The following is a 25,324-nucleotide window of genomic DNA, read 5'->3' as shown; positions in this document are numbered from 1 at the left end:
ATACAGTAAAGCCACTAAGTTGGCCCCCTTAGGACGTAGCGACCATTGTTGTATACTATTGAAACCAATCCATGTTATACCTACCTCTAACTACACCACTTGTACTATCCAACCGTATCGTAACTCGTCGGTTAGATCATTTGGATCGTCCATGACTGGTGCCATGTTCTTGATAGCGACTCAAAAAGTGTTAAAACAAATGAATTTCTTACTGTGCTTAATGGGAAATTTGCGGATTTTTTCCCCGTGAAATCGATTTGCCATAAGAAAACCGACAAGCCGTGGATGACGCCGATTTAAATAAAATTAGTAATATTATTTCTAGAAATATCGGTATTATTAATAAACTAAATTATATATTTCTTTCAAAAATTCTTTTGTCCTTGTATAACACTTTGATTTTACCTTATTGTAACATTGCATGGGCCGTTACACCCGACAAATTTAAAACACTTTGCCCCTGGACAAGTACAGAATCTACTAAACTTGATCGTACAGTATTTTTAAACTACAAAAAAGAATTGTCAGAATTTGTGCAGGGGCACCATTTAATTCTCATTCTAAATTATGTTTTCATTATTACAATGTCCTAAATATTTATGATTTAAATAAACTTTTAACAAACACTTTTATGTTTCGTCTTACTAATAAAACATTACCACCACCATGTTTGTTCATTATTTACTAACGCATCCGAGCTCCACTCATATAATACACGATTCTCCCAGACAAATTTCTTAAGCGATCTATCAAATTCTAAACTCAGACGCTCTTAAATTCTGTACAATGGCCCAAAATTATGGAAAAATATCCCCCCTTCTTTAAAAAATAAACATTCTCTTTCATCATCTAAATATCATTATAAAAGCCTCTTGGTCTCAGTGTATGGTGAGTAGTCTCCTCCTTCCTTCTTTTGATATTTTTTGTATTTGATTTAAAGAGTTAAAATGAATTGTAAATTATTTATATTTGGATTTACATAATATATTATATAATTTTTTACTATATTTCTTAATTTTATTTATTTAATTATTTTGTTTTTAAATATTATTTTTTGATGCGCTCAACTTAACTTGGTCGGTCTGTAATCTGATCGACTCCTGTTACAATTAATGGTTTTTAACTTGAACGCTTCATTTGTTTTATCATTTTCGTATATTTATCTGTAATTATTGTTTAAGTGATAATTTTTCTCCCGTGTGTTTGTCTGGGTATCCAAACTAAATACCGTTCTGATGATTAACGAAGGTGACCATATCCTAAAGTTTTCAACTTATTTGGTCACCTTCCACACTCATCATACTTTTTTAAAATCTGAATATTTAAGTAAAATGTATATTGATGTGTGTGGAAAAGAATTAAAAAACAAACAATAATAAACAAACTAATGGAGAAAGGGGAAATAAAAGGTGCCCCAGCTCGACTGGCACTAGTATCGGAGTTGTGGCTTAGGAAGAGATAGAGGAACAAATTTTGGCTTAGTGCTATTATATTACAGATTTGTAAATGTATTGAAAAAATTTAGTATTATCAAGTAGAAACTGTCCAAATATAATATTTTGCATGTCACTAAAAAGAGCCCACCATTTCATGAAATTATTACAATATTTATTATACAAGATTAATATAAAACAAAACTAACATCACTATAGGTATCAAAATATTTAGTTAAATACAAAGGTTACTTTGAAAAGCATGCAATATTGTTCTACTGCACAATATAAGAACGTTTCTATGAAACTATTATCACTTTGAGTTGATCTTAATTTATGGCAGTTTATAAAATACATTCGTAATGATCACCTAATAAAAGAAATAATAATAATAAAAGAGCTTAGTGTTACCAATAATCATTGTACACATTGCTCAATGCATCTCGCATTACAGCATAGAACAATATAAGTTTGTAAAACACACCTTGCCATTGATTGGTTGATTTTGTTACTTCATTCATTATTGAATTTGTATACAATGTACATATAAAATATAACATATAAAAACCTCTTTATAAAAAAAATAATAATAAAACAAAGACAACAACCCATGGACTACAGACTGGTAAAACATTAAAAATCTTAGGAGTAAAAATCCCCAGTTTACATCCATTGCTGAGCCGTAAAGGCAATTTCTCATTATGCATATTAAACCATAACATCATTAGAATGGTTAATTCTTCATTGAAAGATAACAAACCATTACTAACAAACATAGCTGATGGACTATTATGTCATGGAAAAGTATCATATGCAATGCGCAATTGTAACAAACTTGTAGTTTCCTCAGTGTACCCTTTAAATGTAATTATACTATAATGATCACAATACATATTTAAACAACATGCATTTAACCTTATCAGAACATTTACTAAACATAATTCCTAGCAATTCAATTTGCTCTTTATAAGACACATTATTAAGATACTATTATAAAGACATTGTTTACTGTTAACTTTGTAGATCCACTGTATGTAACCGAATGTCATTGTCAAATTGCTAATGATGTGCACCATAACTTCTTTATTTTCTAAAGGAATTAATAATTTTCGCCACTTATACATCACTTAAAATATCTTTAGATTAATCAGGACAACATATTCTGTACAGTAACACAGCAAGCATCACAATATAAAAATCTTGTTATTACATTTATAAAAAGGATCTTTAAAAACTATTAGGCCTATATTAATTACATTTAAAATAGAAGTAAAAAAATCAAATATTTTGAAAATTTCCGAAAGCCCTTAATTGTTTAATATATTAACTGTACTTTACAACATTCTGTACTAATACTATACAGTATAATCATTTTAAAATTCAAAATTTACTGCTATATAATAAGTAATACTTATAAATAGAACAGAAATGTATAAATAATATTAATTAAGCCATACTACTGTATTGTGAAATAGGAACAGTAGGTGAATTGTTTAATACTATTTTACAGAGCATTAGGACAATGAGAATACATACTACTTATTTTCTAACTAAAATTAAAATATAAAGTTACATGTAGCACATGAACACATAAATGGTATCAATCTAGTACCGTATTATAGCCTTGTATTGTATGGTCTCCAGACAATAATACTGTAGTACATTAAATATCACGTACATACAATGACCTTTTCTACAGCAATGCTTCACTGTACGTATATTGAATTAATATATTTAAATAAGTTGTAGATATACAAATTGTAAACAAATTTAATAGATTAGACATAATGTGAATCATCTGAAGATAGTTCATTATCTTCAACACTTGAGAAGGAAGATATTGATGACGAACTTTCCCAATTGCTTTTCTGCTTAGAAAATATTTCTTTCATTTTATTGTACCTCTGGAAAAACAATTTCTTGGAAAATGAGTAAAGCTCAATATCCAGTTGGTTTAGTTTTTCAATTTGTTTCCTTTCATCATTGGTAATTGGCGACTGTTCTGCTAATGTACGATTAAACTGCTGAAACGGATCAATAAAATTTAGCTTAAAAGTCTTTTCAAATATAAACTGGCTTTTTTTTTGGTACTCCGTCAAACCAAAATATGCCATGTGTCGAAGATTCTTCTTTGCACTTTTAAGCATTTTATTATTTCTCTCTTGCTCAGACATGAAAGACATATTATAACACCCAATAATAGATAGGTCGGCCAGCATTCTTGTCTGTCTGTTATTAGCTAAGTTGTATTCACAAGCCATAAATTCTTTTAATTCAACATTCTTCCAATCTTCCCCACTGTAACATACAGGTAATTCATTAGTTCCTTTGCCATCACACATGTGTTTAGAATTTTTCCATGTTGCACCTCGTTGAACATGACGCCATTCACTAAGATAACGTGAAACCGGGTTACGCAGCATTGTAATGTAATAATATCTGAAAAACACATACAGTATAAAATTAATCATAGCACTACAGTCGGCCTTCTCATTTACACACTTCTCAATTACGAACCTTCTATTTTACGAACGCCGTTCGAACGATGACGTCATCAGTAATATAATAAAACTTTTACGTTCCATACTAATTTAATTTATTATCTTCTTAATTTATTAAACTATCCCAAAACAATTATTTCATAAATAAAGCAAAGGTTATTACAAACGATCCACGTATTCTATTTATTTCTAGTTTAAAAGTTGCCTAGGCCTATATGCCGTTAAGGCCTAGGCCGTTTAGTCTACTAGGCCTAAGCTAGTGGTCAGGAGATCATCATCCCCACTGTACTACTGCTGGAGTGCATGGAGAGCACCCTGCACATGTTTTTGAAAAAACCAAAGGTTGATCGCGAACTGCAAAAAGGCTAGCTACGATGACCATACTATAAATTTAGTTTGGTGGGTGCATGTTTTTACGATATAAAAAAACACTTGACTCTTATTTATTAACATTTTAAAACTGTTTTTCCATCCACCACACAACACATACATAGTAGCTTCAAAATGTAAAATATTTACGGTCCAGAACGGATATGATATTATTACTTATTACAGTTTGTATCAATATGCAATAATAAAAAGTAAACGATGGAATTTTGGTACAGAGAATGTGTAAACATAACAAAAAGCAGAAATATCAATCTTTTTGGAACTGGCAGTGAAGGTGTTAATTTACATGTTAAATTGAATTGTTTTATACTGTATTTTCAATAGTGTTTGTTCTTTTACTGTACTATGCACAGTAAGTTTTACATAGGGGGCATTTGTTTGGACATGTTTTTACCACTGATTTTATTAGAGGGGACGCTTTTTTCCGAACCTTCTCATTTACGAACTTCTCTTAGACTGAGGGGTACGTAATTGAGAATGTCGACTGTATAAGTAACTAGAGGGTACTCTGAGAGTACAAAACTCCGCCTACTGTAAAATTCCCCTACAAAAATGTCCCCGGAAAATACATATATATTTTTTTACATTTTTTTTAATTAGTTCTAAGTGTAACTAGATTTGAAATCGTCACTACGGACGAGGTAGGTTATCCGCAGAGCAAACGCCACGTGCACATCATACGTTAGAATATTGCGTAGAGAATGTTAGTGCGCTCTCTATTTTGTGTCACATCTAAGTATATACAGTTTACACTATATATTGTATACGTACTACATACAGTGAAGAATAGGTGAAAATAAGTGGCCCAAGTTATTGACGCTTTTGGACATGATGACGTCATCACAATTTTAAAACGGTATATCATGCGAAAGATAATTGATTGGAATAGACAATATAAAAAAATGAGGGGAAATGGAATACGGATAAGTGGAGATGCGCTCTATTAAATGTGATGAGCTATGACGAAAGATACAAAAATCCTCAATTTTATATTCGTGTGGCCATACGATGACGTTAAAATGTCCGGTTAGCCATATTAATACATGATCCGGAGGTGCACAACTTCACGTATATGCCCATATGTTGACAAAGTTATGAAATGTTATGTTTACAAGTTTTTGAGATACGTGAGACACAAAAATGGGGGAGAAAGAAATAAGAAAAAAAAAAGTAACAGGACGATTACAAGGAGTTATCCGCTACTAAGCGGATAACTAATAATACAGAAAAAAAAAAAGATGATTTCATACAGTTACAAGGAGTTATCCGCTGAATGCGGATAACTAACTAGACATGAAACTCGTCACTTTGACGAGTTAGTTATCCGCACGACAAACGCCACGCGCAAGTCACACATTGGAATATTGCACACAGAAGAATATGATATGTTGTTTTTGCTGAATTTATTCTTACGAGCTATAACAGATTAAAATTTATTGTAAAGATGAATTTAATGACCCACTTAATTTAAATTGTTAGGCATGATGACGTCATAAAAATTAAAATATTTTAACTCATGCGAAAGATAGTTGATTGACCTAGACAATATCAAAATCGGGGTGAAAATGGAAAATGTATAAGTGGAGATGCGCTCTATTAAATGTGATGAGCTATGACGAAAGATACAAAAATCCTCAATTTTATATTCGTGTGGCCATACGATGACGTTAAAATGTCCGGTTAGCCATATTAATACATGATCCGATATCTACAACTCATCAACTTCCAGAATATGTCATCCACAAAAAGTTGACCGTGTAGTTTAGAAATTACGATTGTTTAAAAAAAGGCATAATTTTGACAAATTTTTGTACTTTTTCATCAAAAACGTGCGCAAATTGTCCAATTCGACATGCTCGTATGACGTAACTTTAAGTCGAAATTGTTAAAAAATTGGTAAAATTACTATAAAAGGCTGGAAAAACATAATTCATGCAAAAAAACATGTCTTTAGCGCTACGTGCGCACCGCGTATGTAAAATTTTTCGCGCGCGTGGGAATTTTTGACATGCTCAAAATGTCATGATCAGCGTAGAAAGTTGATTAGAAATTAATTTTGCGCATTTTGAAATTTTAAATGCGCGTGCGCGCGTAACTTTGTGTAAAACACGCAACTTTTTTTCAACAGAAAGTTAGCACCTGATATAAATTAAAATTTTGCAAAGTTTCAATTTAAATTGTTATATGGTTTTCGATCTATGTTATTATCTGTAAATTCATAAAAACGCGCGCAAGTCATGTTGCGCAACACTGACGTCATTCAAAAATAGGAGGTGCACAACTTCACGTAAATGTCCATATGTTGACAAAGTTATGAAATGTTATGTTTACCCATTTTAGAGATACGCTCTGCACAAAAAGTGAGGGAGAAAGACTGAAGAATAATGAAAAAAAACTAGATTTGAACTCGTCACTTTGACGAGTTCGGGTTATCCGCGCAAACGCAACATGCACATACCTTAAACTATATGAACTTCGACAATTGTTATGCCATCCTGTGACATAAATTAAGTATGTTTACAGTGTTGAATTGTACCTATTTTGTAGCATACAGCATTATTACAGTATTTACAGAATACATTGTATGTTATATACAGTGTAGCATAGACGAAATTACGAGACCCATCTTTTAAATCCAATTATTGACGCGATGATGTCATCAAATTGACATATAAAGATATTTTATATTAAGATAATTATCTAAATAATTACATTAATACAAATTTGAGGAATTTTGGGCACGTAAAAGAGAGATGCGCTCTCGATTAAACGCAATGAACTTTTACGCAAGAGATGAAAATATGACCTTTTGAATTCAACTGCCCATATAATGACGTCACAGCATCTGATTGGCAAAATGTTTACATGAATTCGTATCTACAATCCAATAGCTTCCAGAAAACGTTTTAATCATGATTATCACGTTTTATTCTGACGAGCTATAACAGATTGAAATTTACTGTAAAGGTAAAAATAAGTGACCCACGTTATTTTCATTTTTAGACATGATGACGTCAAAAAAATTAAAATATTTTAACTCATGCGAAAGATAGTTGATTGACCTAGATAATATAAAAATCGGGGTGAAAATGGAAAACAGATAATTGGAGATGCGCTCTATTAAATGTGACGAGCTATGATGAAAGATACAAAAATTCTATTTTTTATATTCGCATGGCCATACGATGACGTCATAATGTCCGGTAAGCCGTATTGATGCATGATACATGATCTACAACTCATCATCTTCCAAAATACGTAATAAAAATAACTTTTACCGTTTAGTTTAGAAACTACGACTGTTTAAAAAAAGGTATAATTTTGACAAATTTTGACAAATTTTTTAACTTTTTCATCAAAAACGCACATAAATTATCCAATTCGACGTGCCCGTATGACGTAATTTGAAGTCGAAATTGTTTAAAAGTTGGTAAAATTACTAGAAAAGGCTGAAAAAACATAAATCACGCGAAAAAATCTGTTTTTAACGGTACGTGTGCTCCGCGCGGGTAAAAATTTGCGCGCGCCTGGGAATTTTTGACATGCTCAAAATGACATGAAACGCGTAGAAAGTTGATTAGAAATTAATTTTGCGCATTTTAAAATTTTAAATGCGCGTACGCGCGTAACTTTTTGTAAAACACGCATTTTTTTTCTAACAAAAAGTTAGCGCATGATAAAAATTAAACTTTTGCAAAGTTTCAATTTAAAATGTTATTTGGTTTTTGACCTATGTTAAATATGTGAAATTCATAAAATCGCGCGTAAGTCATGTTGCGCAACTCTGACATAATTCAAAAATAGGAGGTGCACAACTTCACGTGAATGCCCTCATGCTGACAAAGTTATAACATGTTATGTTTACAAGTTTTTGAGATACGTGAGACACAAAAATGGGGGAGAAGGAAAGAAAAAAAAAAGTAACAGGACAGTTACAAGGAGTTATCCGCTCAATGCGGATAACTAAAAAAAAAATATGATGAAACAGGACGATTACAAGGAGTTATCCGCTACTAAGCGGATAACTAATAAAGATGAAAAAAAAAAAAGATATTTACAATAACAAGGGTTATCCGCAACTTACTAGTTGCGGATAACCAAAAAAAAAAAAAAAAAATATGATGAAACAGGACGATTACAAGGAGTTATCCGCTACTAAGCGGATAACTAACTAGACATGAAACTCGTCACTTTGACGAGTTAGTTATCCGCACCACGACAAACGCCACGTGCACGTCATACGTTGGAATATTGCACACCGAAAAAGATTATGTCATTATGACCTGAACTGAAGAATATGATGTGTTGTTAGTACTGAATGCTGTATATTTTCTGTCATATACTATACACAGTATAATCTGTATACATGTCACAAACAGTGTAAAATAGGTGAAATTACGGGACCCGTATTTTATTTTAATTTTCAAAAGGAAACGCGAAGGTACTGTAGTAATTTCGGAAGAAAATTATCTCAGCAACAACATATTAACGTTTAGAAGAAATTTGAATACGTGAAATATTAATGCGCGCTTTTTTAAATGTAATGAACTATGACGCAAAAGATGAAAATATGACTTTGTTTATTTAACTGGCCATATGATGACGTCACAACATCTGATTGGCGAAAAGTTTACATGATTTCGTATCTACAATCCCATAGCTTCCTGAAAACGTTTTAATCGTGATTATCACATTTTATTCTTACGAGCTATAACAGATTAAAATTTACTGTAAAGATGAAATTAATGACGCTGTTAATTAAAATTTTTAGGCATGGTGACGTCATAAAAATTAAAATATTTTTAACTCATGCGTAAGATAGTTGATTGACCTAGACAATATTAAAATCTCAGAGAAAAATGAATACAGATAGGCGTGATGCGCTCCATTGAATATGATGAGCAATAACGAAAGAGACAAAAATCCTATATTTTACATTCGTGTGGCCATACGATGACGTCCTAATGTCCGGTTAGCTATATTGATTCATGATCCGATTTCTACAACTCATCAACTTCCAGAATATGTAATTAAAAAAAAGTTCACCTCGTTGTTTAGAATCTATGACTGTTTAAAAAAAGGCATAATTTTGACAAATTTTTGAACTTTTTCATCAAAAACGCACGTAAAGTATCCAATTCAACGTGCCCGTATGACGTAATTGTAAGTCGAAATTGTTTTAAAATTGGTAAAATTACTATAAAAGGGTGGAAAAACATAATTCAATAAAAAAAAAAAACTTTTAGCGCTACGTGCGCACCACGCGCATAAAATTGTTCGCGCGCGTGGGAAATTTTGACATGGTCAAAATGCCATGATCAGCGTAGAAAGTTGATTAAAAATTAATTTTGCGCATTTTGAATTTTAAATGCGCGTGCGCGCGTAACTTTGTGTAAAACACGCAATTTTTTTTCCACAGAAAGTTAGCGCATGATATAAATTAAACTTTTGCTAAGTTTCAATTTAAATTGTTATATGGTTTTAAATCTATGTTAAATACGCGAAATTCATAAAATCGTGCGTAAGTCACATTGCGCATTTCTGACGTCATTCACAATAGGAGGTGCACAACTTCACGTGAATGCCCATATGTTGACAAAGTTATGAAATGTTATGTTTACACGTTTTTGAGATACGCGAGATACAAAAATAGAGGAGAAATGCGCGTGCGCGCGTAACGTCTTGTAAAACATGGCATTTTTAATCCACAAAAAGTTTGCCCTTGATATGACTTAAATTTTCACAAAGTGTCAAAACAAATTTATGCTTGGTTTTTAGTCTATGATCAATCATAAAAAATCATAAAATCGCACGTAAGTCACGTTGCGCAACTTTGACGTCATTCAAAAATAGGAGGTGCACAACTTCACGTAAATGCCCATATGTTGACAAAGTTATGAAATGTTATGTTTACAAGTTTTTGAGATACGTGAGGCACAAAAATGGAGGAGAAAGAAATAAGAAAAAAAAAAAAAAAAAAAGTAACAGGACGATTACAAGAAGTTATCCGCTACTAAGCGGATAACTAACTAGATTTGAACTCGTCACTTTGACGAGTTCGGGTTATCCGCGCAAACGCAACATGCACATACGTTTAAAATATATGAACGCCGACAATTATTATGCCTTCCTATTACATGATTTAAATACGTTTAGAGTGCTGAATTGTACCTATTTTGTAGCATACAGCATATTACAGTATTTACAGAATACACTGTATATGTTATATACAGTGTAGCATAGACGAAATTACGAGAACCATCTTTTAAATCCAATTATTAACACGATGACGTCATCAAATTGATATAAAGATAACTATTTTAGAAGATAATTATCTAAATAATTACATTAATGCAAATTTGAAGAATTTTGGGCACGTAAAAGTGACATGCGCTCTCGTTTAAACGCAATGAACTTTTACGCAAGAAATGAAAATATGACTTTTTGAATTCAACTGGCCATATGATAACGTCATGACATCAGATAGACAAAATTTGTATATGAATTCATATCTACAATTCAACAACTTCTATAATAAGTTTTAGTCATGCGCGTCACTTTTTATTCTGACGAGTTATAACAGATTGAAGTTTACTGTAAAGATGAAAAGAAGTGACCCACGTTATTTACATTTTTAGACATGATGACGTCATAAAAATTAAAATATTTTTAACTCATGCGAAAGATAGTTTATTGACAGAGACAATAATAAAATCTCGGAGGAAATTGAACACGTATAAGCGAGATGCGCTCTGTTGAATGTGATGACCAATAACGAAAGAGACAAAAATCCTATATTTTACATTCGTGTGGCCATACGATGACGTCATAACATCCAAGAGGTAAAAATTCTGCATGAATTCATATCTACAATTTATCTTCTTACATAATAAGTAAAAAAAATTGGGGGTCACCTTTGATCCTGAGGAGCTATAATAGATTCAAAGTAGGCATAATTTTGACAATATTTTGTCTTTTTTGCAACTAAAACGCACGCAAATTGTCTAAATCAACGTGTTCGTATGACGTCATTTTAATTTGAAATGATGTCAATCTTTTTTAAAATGACTAGGAAAGGCTGGAAAATCATAATTCAAGAGAAAAAAACATGGTTTTCATGCACCGTGCGCACCATACGCGTAAATTTTTTCGCACGCGCGGGAATTTATGCTCAAAATGTCATGATCAGCGTAGAAAGTTGATTAGAAATTAATTTTGCGCATTTTGAAACTTTAAATGCGCGTGCGCGCGTAACTTCTTGTAAAACATGTCATTTTTAATCCATAGAAAATTGACCCATATGATATGAATTATAATTTTATTAAGTTTCATGAAACAATATTTGTTGGTTCTAAAGTTATGATCAGTTATAGAAATTCATAAAATCGCGCGTAACTTACGCGACGCGTATCTGACATCGTCCAAAAGCTTGGCTGCACATCTACCCTTCAATGTCAATCTTTTTACCAAGTTATACAAAGTTATGTTCACAAGCAATAGAGATATGCTGGTCACAAAATCCGGGAAAGAAAGAATAACAAAGAAGATGAAAAAAAAAGATATTTACAATCACATGGGTTATCCTGCAACTAAGTTGCGGATAACCAAAAAGATATTTACAATAACAAGGGTTATCCGCAACTTACTAGTTGCGGATAACCCAAAAAAAAAAAAAAAAAGATCCTGACAATAACAAGAGGTTATCCGCCAAGTGCGGATAACCAAAAAGAAGTAACAGGACGATTACAAGGAGTTATCCGCTACTAAGCGGATAACTAATAATACAGAAAAGAAAAAAAAATATGATGAAACAGGACGATTACAAGGAGTTATCCGCTATTAAGCGGATAACTAATAAAGAAAAAAAAAAAAAAAAAAAAAAGAAAAAAAAAAGATCCTGACAATAACAAGGGGTTATCCGCCAAGTGCGGATAACCAAAAAAAGATCCTGACAATAACAAGAGGTTATCCGCCAAGTGCGGATAACCAAAAAGACAACTAGATTTGAACTCGTCACTTTGACTAGTTCGGGTTATCCGCGCAAACGCAACCATGCACATACTTAACCATATGAACCTCGACAATTATTATGCCATCCTATGACATGAAATAAATATGTTTACAGTGCTGAATTGTACCTATTATGTAGCATATATCATATTACAGTATTTTACAGAATAAACTGTATATGTTATATACAGTGTAGCATAGACGAAATTACGAGACCCATCTTTTAAATCCAATTATTAACACAATGACGTCATCAAATTGACATATAAAGATAACAATTTTAGAAGATAATTATCTAAATAATTACATTATTGCAAATTTGAAGAATTTTGGGCACGTAAAATTGAGATGCGCTCTCGTTTAAACGCAATGAACTTTTACGCAAGAGATGAAAATACCACTTTTTGAACTCAACTAGCCATATGATGACGTCACAACATCTGATTGGCAAAATATTCACATGAATTCGTATCTACAATCAAATAGCTTCCAGAAAACGTATTAATCATGATTATCACTTTTTATTCTAACGAGCTATAACAGATTGAAATTTACTGTAATGATGAAAATAAGTGACCCACGTTATGCACGCTTTTAATCATGATGACGTCATCACAATTTTAAAAATGTTAAATCATGCGAAAGATAATTGATTGACCAAGACAATATAAAAAACGGAGGGAAATGGAATAAGGATAAGTGCAGATGCGCTCAATTAAATGCGATGAGCTATGACGAAAAAGACAAAAATCCTATATTTTATATTCGAGTGGCCATATGATGACGTCACAATGTCCAGTTAGCCATATTGATCCATGATCCGATATCTACAACTCATCAACCTCCAGAATATGTAATTAAAAAAAAGTTCACCGTGTAGTTTAGAATCTATGACTGTTTAAAAAAAGGCTTAATTTTGGCGAATTTTTTAACTTTTTCAAAAAAACGCCCACAAATTGTCCAATTCGACGTGCTCGTATGACGTGATTTTAAATCGAAATTGTTAGACAGTTGGTCAAATTACTAGAAAAGACTGGAAAAACATAAATCACGCGAAAAAAAAGGTTTTTAGCGCTACGTGCGCACCGCGCGCGTAAAAATATGCGCTCACGTCGGAATTTTTGACATGCTTAAAATGACATGAAATGCGTAGAAAGTTGATTAGAAATTGATTTTGCGCATTCCGAAATTTTAAACGTGCGTGCGCGCGTAACTTTTTGTGAAACATGCCATTTTTAATCCATAGAAAGTTTGCTCTTGATATGACTTAAATTTTCACCAAGCGTCAATATAAAATGACTTTTGGTTTTTAATCTATGATCAATCATTGAAATTCATAAAATTGCGCGTAACTTACGCTGCGCGACTCTAAAGTAAAAAAACGAAATGTCCTGCACTTCTACAGTTAAAGGTCAATCTTCTGACAAAATTATACGATGTAATGTTGATAAGAATTTGAGATACACGTGACACAAAATTCTGGGAAAGAAAGAAGAACTAGACATGAAACTCGTCACTTTGACGAGTTAGTTATCCGCACGACAAACGCCACGTGCACGTCATACGTTGGAATATTGCACACCGAAAAAGATTATGTCATTATGACCTGAACTGAAGAATATGATGTGTTGTTAGTACTGAATGCTGTATATTTTCTGTCATATAGTATACACAGTATAATCTGTATACATGTCACAAACAGTGTAAAATAGGTGAAATTACGGGACCCGTATTTTATTTTAATTTTCAAAAGGAAACGCGAAGGTACTGTAGTAATTTCGGAAGAAAATTATCTCAGCAACAACATATTAACGTTTAGAAGAAATATGAATACCTGAAATATTAATGCGCACTTTTTTAAATGTAATGAACTATGACGCAAAAGATGAAAATATGACTCTGTTTATTTAACTGGCCATATGATGACATCACAACATCTGATTGGCGAAAAGTTTACATGATTTCGTATCTACAATCCCATAGCTTCCTGAAAACGTTTTAATCGTGATTATCACATTTTATTCTTACGAGCTATAACAGATTAAAATTTACTGTAAAGATGAAATTAATGATGCTGTTAATTAAAATTTTTAGGCATGGTGACGTCATAAAAATTAAAATATTTTTAACTCATGCGCAAGATAGTTGATTGACCTAGACAATATTAAAATCTCAGAGAAAAAGGAATACAGATAGGCGTGATGCGCTCCATTGAATATGATGAGCAATAACGAAACAGACAAAAATCCTATATTTTACATTCGTGTGGCCATACGATGACGTCACAATGTCCGGTTAGCCATATTGATTCATGATCCGATTTCTACAACTCATCAACTTCCAAAATATTTAATTTAAAAAAAGTTCACCTCGTTGTTTAGAATCTATGACTGTTTAAAAAAAGGCATAATTTTGACAAATTTTTGAACTTTTTCATCAAAAACGCACGTAAAGTATCCAATTCAACGTGCCCGTATGACGTAATTGTAAGTCGAAATTGTTTTAAAATTGGTAAAATTACTATAAAAGGCTGGAAAAACATAATTCAATAAAAAAAAAATACTTTTAGCGCTACGTGCGCACCACGCGCATAAAATTGTTCGCGCGCGTGGGAAATTTTGACATGGTCAAAATGTCATGATCAGCGTAGAAAGTTGATTAAAAATTAATTTTGCGCATTTTGAATTTTAAATGCGCGTGCGCGCGTAACTTTGTGTAAAACACGCAATTTTTTTTCCACAGAAAGTTAGCGCATGATATAAATTAAACTTTTGCTAAGTTTCAATTTAAATTGTTATATGGTTTTAAATCTATGTTAAATACGCGAAATTCATAAAATCGTGCGTAAGTCACGTTGCGCATTTCTGACGTCATTCACAATAGGAGGTGCACAACTTCACGTGAATGCCCATATGTTGACAAAGTTATGAAATGTTATGTTTACACGTTTTTGAGATACGCGAGATACAAAAATAGAGGAGAAATGCGCGTCCGCGCGTAACGTCTTGTAAAACATGGCATTTTTAATCCACAAAAAGTTTGCCCTTGATAGGACTTAAATTTTCACAAAGTGTCAAAACAAATTTATGCTTGGTTTTTAGTCTATGATGAATCATAAAAAATCATAAAATCGCACGTAAGTCACGTTGCGCAACTCTGACGTCATTCAAAAATAGGAGGTGCACAACTTCACGTAAATGCCCATATGTTGACAAAGTTATGAAATGTTATGTGTACAAGTTTTTGAGATACGTGAGGCACAAAAATGGAGGAGAAAGAAATAAGAAAAAACTAGACATGAAACTCGTCACTTTGACGAGTTAGTTATCCGCACCACGACAAACGCCACGTGCACGTCATACGTTGGAATATTGCACACAGATAAATATTATGGCATTATGACAAGAACTGAAGAATATGATATGCTGTTAGTGCTGAATTCTGTCAATTTTGTGTCATATAGTATACATGCAAACACTACAGTATAATCTGCATACATATTACATACAGTGTAGAATAGGTGAAATTACGGGACCCGCCATTTATTCCAATTTTTAACATGGCGACGGTATCAAAATGAAACACATAGATAGCAATTTCAGAAGGAAATTATCTTAGGAACAACATATTAACGTGTAGAAGAAATTTGAATACGTAAAATATAGATGCGCACCCTTTTAAATGTGATGAACTATTACGCAAAATATGAAAATACAACTTTTTTTATTCAACTGGCCATATGATGACGTCACAACATCCGATTGGCAAAATGTTTACATGATTTCATATCTACAATTCAATAGCTTCCAGAAAACGTTTTAATCATGATTATCACTTTTTATTCTGATGAGCTATAACAGATTGAAATTTACTGTAAAGATGAAAATAAGTGACCCACGTTATTTACAATTTTCGACATGATGACGTCATAAAAATTAAAATATTTTTAACTCATGCGAAAGATAGTTCATTCACCTAGACAATATCAAAATCGGGGTGAAAATAAAAAACGGATAAGTGGAGATGCGCTCTATTAAATGTGATGCGCTATGACGAAAGATATAAAAATCCTATATTTTATATTCGCGTGGCCATACGATGACGTTATAATGTCCGATTAGCTATATTAATGCATGATTCCATATCTACAACTCATCAACTTCCAGAATATATAATTTAAAAAAAGTTCACCTCGTAGTTTAGAATCTATGAATGTTTAAAAAAAGGCATAATTTTGACGAATTTTGACACATTTTTGAACTTTTTCATCAAAAACGCACGTAAATTATCCAATTGAATGTGCCCGTATGACGTAATTTTAGGTCAAAATTGTTCAAAAGTTGGTAAAATTACCAGAAAAGGCTGGAAAAACATGAATCACGCGAAAAAAATTTATTTTCAACGCTACGTGCGCACCGCGCGCGCAAAAATTTGCGCATCCGTGGGAATTTTTGACATGCTTAAAATGACATGAAACGCGTAGAAAGTTGATTAGAAATAAATTTTGCGCATTTTGAAATTTTAAATGCGCGTGCGCGCGTAACTTCTTGGAAAACATGCCATTTTTAATCCACAAAAAGTTTGCCCTTGATATGACTTAAATTTTCACAAAGTGTAAAAAAAAAATTATGCTTGGTTTTTAATCTATGATCAATCATTGAAATTCATAAAATCGCACGTAAGTCATGTTGCGCAACTCTGACGTATTTAAAAAATACATGCTGCACAACTTCATATAAATGTTCATATGTTGACAAAGCTATGAAATGTTATGTTAACACATTTTAGAGATACAGGAGCCACAAAAAAGTGGAGGAAAGAAAGAAGAAAAACATAGAAATTGATCCAGTACAGTTACAAGGAGTTATCCGCTCAATGCGGATAACTAATAACAAAGAAGATGAAGAAAAAGATATTTACAATAACATGGGTTATCCGCAACTTTACAAGTTGCGGATAACCAAAAAAAAAAGATGATTTCATACAGTTACAAGGAGTTATCCGCTACTAAGCGGATAACTAAAAAAAAAAAAAAGTAACAGGACGATTACAAGAAGTTATCCGCTACTAAGCGGATAACTAATAAGATGAAAAAAAAAAAAAGATCCTTACAATAACAAGGGGTTATCCGCCAAGTGCGGATAACCAACTAGACATGTAACTCGTCACTTTGACGAGTTAGTTATCCGCACGACAAACGCCACGTGCACGTCATACGTTGGAATATTCCACACGGAAAAAGATTATGGCATTACTGTATGACCTGAACTGATGAATATGATATGTTGTTAGTGCTGAATTCTGTCAATTTTGTGTCATATAGTATATAGTACAAACAGTAAATCTGTATACATATTACATACAGTGTAAAATAGGTGAAATTACGGGACTCCCCGTTTATTCCTATTTTTAACATGGCGACGGTATCAAAATGAAACACTAAGATAGCAATTTCGGATGAATATTATCTCAGTAACAACATATTAACATGTAGAAGAAATTTGAATACGTAAAATATAGATGCGCGCCCTTTTAAATGTGATGAACTATTACGCAAAATATGAAAATACGACTTTTTTTATTCAACTGGACATATGATGACGTCACAACGTCCGATTGGAAAAATGTTTACATGAATTCGTATCTACAAGCCAATAGCTTCCAGAAAAAGTTTTAACCCTTGCCACTAAATTACGAATATGTCTGATTTTTGGTGACAAGCACTCTTAAATGGTTTAATAGGCAATTATTAATACCTTTCTAATATGAATAATTATGTTTACAAAGTTAAAAATGCGCAATCGCCATCTTGTATTAATTTGCAGTGAGTCCCAAAAGGGAATTTCACACCCCTTGTTGTTGTCGCTCAGCTCTAGCGTTCTCATGCAGCTTTTGTCACACACCACGTACGAGCTTTGGGCAGTCATATTACATCGTTTATGTTAAGTGATATTATTCCACAAAGTGTGTCGTGAGTATGTCAGATCATTACTGAAGTGGGGTTTTTGGGGTTTACTCATTTCTGCTAAAATGTTAACATGTTGTTGTTGTTGTTAGTTCCAAGTTGATCACGAATGTAAATATTATGTATGTATTGTTTTGCTTGTGTTTTTCTGCCAAGAAAGCAATTATCATTATACTATATATGAATAAATCGAATCTGAATCTGAATCTCTGAATCTGTGCTCTAACCAAGAAATACAGTGTGAATGGTAAAAAGTGTATGGTTGATGTCTGTTGTTAAAACCGGTCCATATTATAAACAATGAGAAATGTTCCCACAGCTCAGTTTCCACTCAGTTATGAAAATTAACACCGTTATTTTACTTCAAAGAGATCCTGCAAATAATGTCTAATAAAATAGAGTATAATAATCTACTTCATCACAGAGTTGATTGTAGGGCTTTGTTCTTATCAATCTGGACTACTGTACATTACATACAAGCGAGCGTTAATACAGTATTCAGATTACCAATTATTAACTTTCTAGTTGCAGCCACGAATGTTGTAGTAAAAGCCTAGTGACAGATTTGTACCGCCCGATATAATTTCATACTGTTTGCAATTCTATTTTATTTCATTAATAATTTCAGCATTCCTTTTCCCCCTTTTTTAACATTTAACTTGTATTTTCGTGATTTTTCACAAAATCTGAATCGCTTACAAATAGTACAATGATTTCGATATCAGAAAATAGTATCCACATTGTTTTAAAGTTAGTAAAGTATTAAAGCAAATAGTCATTGTCTAAAAAACAATTTCATTTACGTACAAGCACACCTCTGGTAAAAAATTACCATGCATGTTCATGAGAAAAAACAATGCCATTTGACGTACACGCACCTCTCTGGTGTAAGGAAAAAAATCCACAAAATAGAATTTCAAAAAATTGGAAATATTATGTTTGGCAAATCGAATTAACATTTTTCATCAACTAGTAGTACAGTACAGTATAGTTAGCTAGTAGCTCGACTTACGCCCGGGCTTTACCACGTGTGCTTCGAATTCAATTGCTGTATTGAACAGTTTCACAATCCCTGTCCCTAGCCTAGCATTTTAATAATCTGTTGAAATAGGTCTATCTTAGGCTCTATAGCTAGGCCTAGACTAGGATACGCTATTTATCTTTATTTATCTGGGACAGGCGCTTTTGTGCCGTGGTGACAACTATGTGTGTGGTTATGTCAGGTCTATAAAACATTAGGCCTAGCTAGCCGCGCCTATGTACGTCTTTAATGCGCAAAAAAAAATATTCGGCCTCCCGACTGGAACTTTTATGGGCCAAAAATCGACAGGAAACAGGAAAGAAATTTTTTTTTAGGTTGGCCTGATGGTACGTTAATTATGCTTGCATTCAAAAAAAGCTAGATTTCCATAATTGGAAAACGTTTTGTACTTTTTCGTACCAGTTTCTTATAACACTTTATCTTTATCATAGCCTAAAATAAATATTTATAACACTCTTCGTTACACTTCTTCTACATTTTGTGTAAGTGCCACTGATTCAATAGTCAATAAATAAATAAAATGTACAGTATAAATAAGTAAAGGTACACTTTACCTTCTTTTTTTAATTAATTTTTCTTTTTGATCCATCCATTGAGGAACACAGCTTGTCAATTCAGTCCAATCAGCATGCAGTCCACAAGACCAACCAGTAGAGTACCTGCTAAACAACCAGTGACTATGGCTACTCCCAGGACGAAAACAGTCGCATCTCTTTTTACCACGAAAACATTTGCAGGGATTTTCCATTGCCATATTCTTCACAAGGTGTTTTCCAAAGGTTGTACCACCTGTTTTTTGTATGTGAAGGAACACAAGAACATCATCTCCATTTATATCAAAATGATAGTCACGCACTAATGTCTTTTCACTGAATGGTTTTGTTCGTCTGTGACTCACAGATAAGTTTCCTCCTGTCCGAAACCTGGTCGAATATTGATAATCCCATCTTACATCTTCTAATATGTCCGAACTTGTACAAAAAAAATGATTAGAACAAACAACCTCATAGAAAATATAAGAGGAGGTTACTAAAACCAGAAGAATAAATCCAATGCATGTGTTATTCATGGTTGTTGTTACAGCACATTTCCCATGCCTCAAGTGTAATACTCACTCTGAAAGATCAATACAATAACATTTTAAACTAGAATTTAATTCGTCACTTTGACGAATTATAGGTGATCATTTTTATCATTTTATTGACATTAATATTTTTTAAACATGCACCAATGTTAACATTTAATCGTAAAATGTTTATTTATGTCATCCTATAATACGCTTATAGTGCTGAGTTGTGCCTATTATATGCCATATACAATATGTACAGTATATAATGCATATCTATATACAGTGTAGCATAGGTGAAATTACGGGACACACATCATGTTCTAATTTTTTGGTATGATGGAATTATCAAAACAAACTCGAAGATGACAATTTCGAAAGATAATGAATTGAGCAAATAAATATAAGAATTGGAAGAGAATTTGGCATGTAGAAGCGCTGTGCGCGCTCTTTGAAATTTGTATAACTTTGACGAAAAAGATGAAAAAACTACTTTTAAACTTCAACTGGCCATATGTTAACGTCACAACATCCGACAGGCTTGATTTTTATATGAATTCATATATATATTTTAATAAAATGAGCTAGACACCACGATATATTTTTTTTTTAAATTGTTTTTTTTTGCAATTTTTTTTTTCCAACATGTAATAGTATTAACCCATATTATTGTTCTATCATATGATAAAATCATTTTTTAAATAACTATTACCAATTTAGAGTAAACAGCAAACTAACTATCACCAATACTAAAATACCCACTGGCCCCTTAATTTATGAAAACACCCATCTACATTTCATCAGCTTCCATAATAAATTATAATCATCAAGGTAACCTTCAATTATGAAGAGCTGTAAGATATTCAAATTTACGGTGAAGGTGAAATTACACGACCTACGTTATTCAAGTTTTTACGCGTGATGACGTCATAAAAATACAAATAGTGGCAAGTCATGAGAAAGTCAATTAATTGTGCAATCACATACTAAAATTTGAGCGAAAATCGGGCACAAAATAACAGAGATGCGTTCTATTGAATGTGATAAAATATGACGAAAGAGAAAAAAAACTTAATTTTGTATGTGAAATGTGTACATGAATTCATATCTACAACTCAATGGCTTCCAGAATAAGTTTCAAAAATTGGGGGTCATCGTGCATTCTGAAAAATTATTTTCATTTTAAAAATGCCTTATTTTTCACCATTTTCAGCACTTTTATGCAATTAATGTGCGCATTTTGTCATTTTTAACCTCCTCGTATAGCGTGATTATTTTATTCTAAATGATCACCTAATAACTGAATTCCAGTGTTATTACCAAGATTTCGCATTGGGACGGTAGATGAAAGATGACGGTAGATATAAAAGGATACAAATTATACAAAAAATTAATCTATGTTTTTAGCCCAATATAATCTGTTCAGTTTTACTTTTTCAATTTTAGTTGTAAAATTAACTAAAACATACTACTTTATATTGTAGTATGTGTTGACTGTGAATTAACTTTGATTCCTCTAGATTCATAAAAAAAAAAAGCATTCTCGCTTTTAAGGTTTTAATTGACATTCACATCACTTAGTTTTAAACCTGTAATATCATTTTTCTATCTTCGATGTCATCTTGTTTTAAAGACACCTTTCCTACGTTTTTTAGATCTAATTTAAGATCACAAACTATATTTAATGTAAAAATAATACTATATGATCTTTAAATGGTTAAAAATGTGAAAAAATAAGTAAATTCTAATAATTATAGTGGCCCGCTATAAATCCCAAAATGCATTGCGCGCGGATTGATATTTTTGTTTTTTGTCTGTAATTCACCTACTTTTCGATCGATCGTGAGGCCAAAACAAATGGAAGACTTTCAGCGAAAATACCGGGTTTTCCCCAATTTGTATCAACGAAGTCTGACAAAAATAGAAAGACAAAATGCAGCAACTATACAACGTCAGGCTAGGTATATAGCTAGCGTACGGTACGATGTTCATACGTTACCGATGTTTACCAGCTAGTCCTACAAAACTAAGCCTAAAGACCGTCCACGAGAGGTCATTGCTGCGAGCTACTTAGGTAGTGCATTGTTTCTCACTTTTTATCATAATTTACCATAAAACGCACATTTAAGACAAGTAATGACCTGGTTTAAATGTTTTTAAAGTAATATATATGTATTATTTTTACAAAACGTCACAAATTGTAGGGAAGGTGTCTTTAATGATTTTTTATCTAAAGTAGTTTTTATTAAGATTTTAACCAGCCTGTTTTAGTGGCGATCGCTGTTGGTCTGGAATGCAATAAAGAATAAATGTTATAATAGTGCACAGAAAAGAATTTATTTGACCAAATAAATGCATCAGTAGCGCCTTATTTACACTTACAGTTGACCGCTGAATACATACAAGCAAGGTAGTGGGACGATTCGGCCCTGAGATGATTCGGCACACTTATATTTATGGATCACCATATTTATCAGCTTTGATATGCATTTTATGAGCATTTAAACAAGCTTTTTTCCTCAAATCTTATTTTCAAAAGACTATGATGGGGTAGGCCTACTGGGGTAGGCCTTCCTAGTACTTCTAGACTACTAGGGATAAAAAAGATGCAATAAAGCAAATATTTTGAAAAATTGTCGAAAATAATTTTAATTAAAGCCCCATTCCCTACGTTTTTTAGATCTAATTTAAGATCACAAACTATATTTAATGTAAAAATAATACTATATGGTCCTATTGCGATAACTTTTTTCGTCTTTAAACGGTTAAAAATTTGAAAAATAAGTCGATTCTAATAATTATAGCGGCCCGCTATAAATCCCAAAATGCATTGCGCGCGGATTGATATTTTTGTTTTTCACCTGTAATTCGCCCACTTTTCGATCGATCGTGAGGCCAAAACAAATGGAAGACTCCTAACTTTTCAGCGAAAATACCGGGTTTTCCCCAATTTGTATCAACGGAGTCTGGCAAAAATAGAAAGACAATTAATGCAGCAACTATACAACGTCAGGCTAGGTATATAGCTCGCGTACGATGTTCGTACGTTACCGATGTTTACCAGCTAGGCCTACAAAACTAAGCCTAGCTAGGCTAGGCCTAAGACCGTCCACGAGAGGTCGATCGCCGCGAGCTACTTAGGTAGTGCATTGTTTCTCACTTTTTATCATAATTTACCATAAAACGTACATTTAAGACAAGGAATGACATGGTTTAATGTTTTTAAAGTGATATGTATGTATTATTTTCCAAAAAACGTCCAAAATTGCAGGGAAGGGGTCTTTAAATAATTTATTTTAATATATATTATAAACTAATAATTTTTTAACCACACGAACGATGTAAACAAGTGGGTGTCACGAAACCTCAGACCACGAAAGCTCAGACCCCTAAGACCTAAGATCACGAAAGCTAAGACCCAACACCTAAGATTACAAATACTAAGATATACTACAGCTTAAAAACAATACTTGTTTATCCATACATAATTTTAAACACAATAGGTTTCATTTATTACCATAAATATAATTTAATACTACCGCAAAACATAGATAAACTCACATTATTTTCGCCCGTTGAGTAAATGTATATTTTTTCTTTACAACAAACAAACTTGACGGGTTGTTTGTTGGTATATATTTACTCCATTGTGTTGGTTCAGAGGATGTTTTTCTTACGCACCTGCCTTTCTTGTATTTTGACTCCAAATTTGTTGACTAACTTTATCCTGAACACCACACTTTAAAATTAGGACTTATAAGTACTTTCAGAAGGAGAAACACATAATAACAAATAAATAAATCCTTTAAATTGATGATTTTACAGTTGTGTTTCTTTGTATACTGTAATCTTTACTCCATGAATGTAACTCCTCGAGCTCCATGCTCAATGTTTTTGTTTCTATGGAGCGCCAAAAGAGCAACAATAATAGTATAAGTATAAAAACAGAAAGAAAACGAAACAAAAAAACTTATCATGATTTTTAAATTAAAATTTATTTGCCAGTATTTATTTCTTCGTACTTGCATGATTATACTATTATCATTACAATTTTAATTTTACATTGTTCCATCCACACTGTAGATGGACTCCACAGAGTTTTCAGCCCTCTATATAATTTTTGCTCTTTTGACGTTCCATAGAAACAAAAACATTGAACATGGCCCATGGGGTAGGCCTACTGTACTGTAGGCTAGTCATTTTGTGTGCGAGAAAAACGTCTGTAAAATCATCAATTTAAAAATGTATTTGTTACTTTTTATGTGATTCTTTTTCATGAAAGTGCCAATTCTAAGGTGTGGTATTCAGAATATATGTTGGGAGTTAAAACACAAGGCAGGTGCGAAAGATAAATATTTGTAATCTTAGGTGTTGGGTCTTAGCTTTCGTGATCTTAGGTCTTAGGGGGTCTGAGCTTTCGTGGTCTGAGCTTTCGTGACACCCGTAAACAAGTTACTGTTGGCCGCTTGGCGAATGCACGAAATAAAAAAGTGGGCCGAATCATCCCCCGGGCCGAATCGTCTCAGGGCCGAATCGTCCCGGATTCGAATATAATATAGATAGGCCTAGGCCTACACAATATTATTATTAACATAGACACGAATTAACACGTTCGTTTCGTTACTATTATGACGATCAAACGCATTCGATTCTGGAATTGCGACGGCGAGAATTCACTTTTAACTTCAATTTATCAGTTCCTAGCCTACGTACTTACCAAACAAAGAATATGGCTAGGCCTAGCCTAAAATAAGGGAAGGATCTTTTAAAATAGTCTCCTACTCTCTCACCGCCACCACCGAGTCGCAAGCTTCCACCACCAGGAAGGATCTAAATCTCCCTACTCCAATCCCGGAGTTCTTCTACGCATGTGTTGATATCTACTACGTCATCATATATATATCGTATTTTACTTGC

At 32.7% G+C, this 25,324-nt stretch overlaps 1 protein-coding gene across 1 annotated transcript; it reads right to left on the bottom strand.

The window, feature by feature from the left end:
* Window positions 1-323: 323 nt before the first annotated feature.
* Window positions 324-25,264, bottom strand: LOC140048579 (heparan-sulfate 6-O-sulfotransferase 3-B-like). Its single transcript, XM_072093326.1, has 3 exons — window positions 25,125-25,264; window positions 19,896-20,457; window positions 324-3,872 (listed from the first exon to the last, which is right to left on the bottom strand). The coding sequence occupies exons 2-3, from the start codon at window positions 20,408-20,410 to the stop codon at window positions 3,212-3,214; spliced, it is 1,176 nt and encodes a 391-aa protein (XP_071949427.1). The 5' UTR covers window positions 20,411-20,457; window positions 25,125-25,264; the 3' UTR covers window positions 324-3,211.
* Between the last annotated feature and the right edge of the window lie 60 nt (window positions 25,265-25,324).

Source organism: Antedon mediterranea, chromosome 5, assembly GCF_964355755.1.
Source record: "Antedon mediterranea chromosome 5, ecAntMedi1.1, whole genome shotgun sequence".
NCBI lineage: Eukaryota > Metazoa > Echinodermata > Crinoidea > Comatulida > Antedonidae > Antedon > Antedon mediterranea.
The sequence above is the reverse complement of the archived record's forward strand: the minus strand, read 5'-3'. Positions and strand labels throughout refer to the sequence as shown.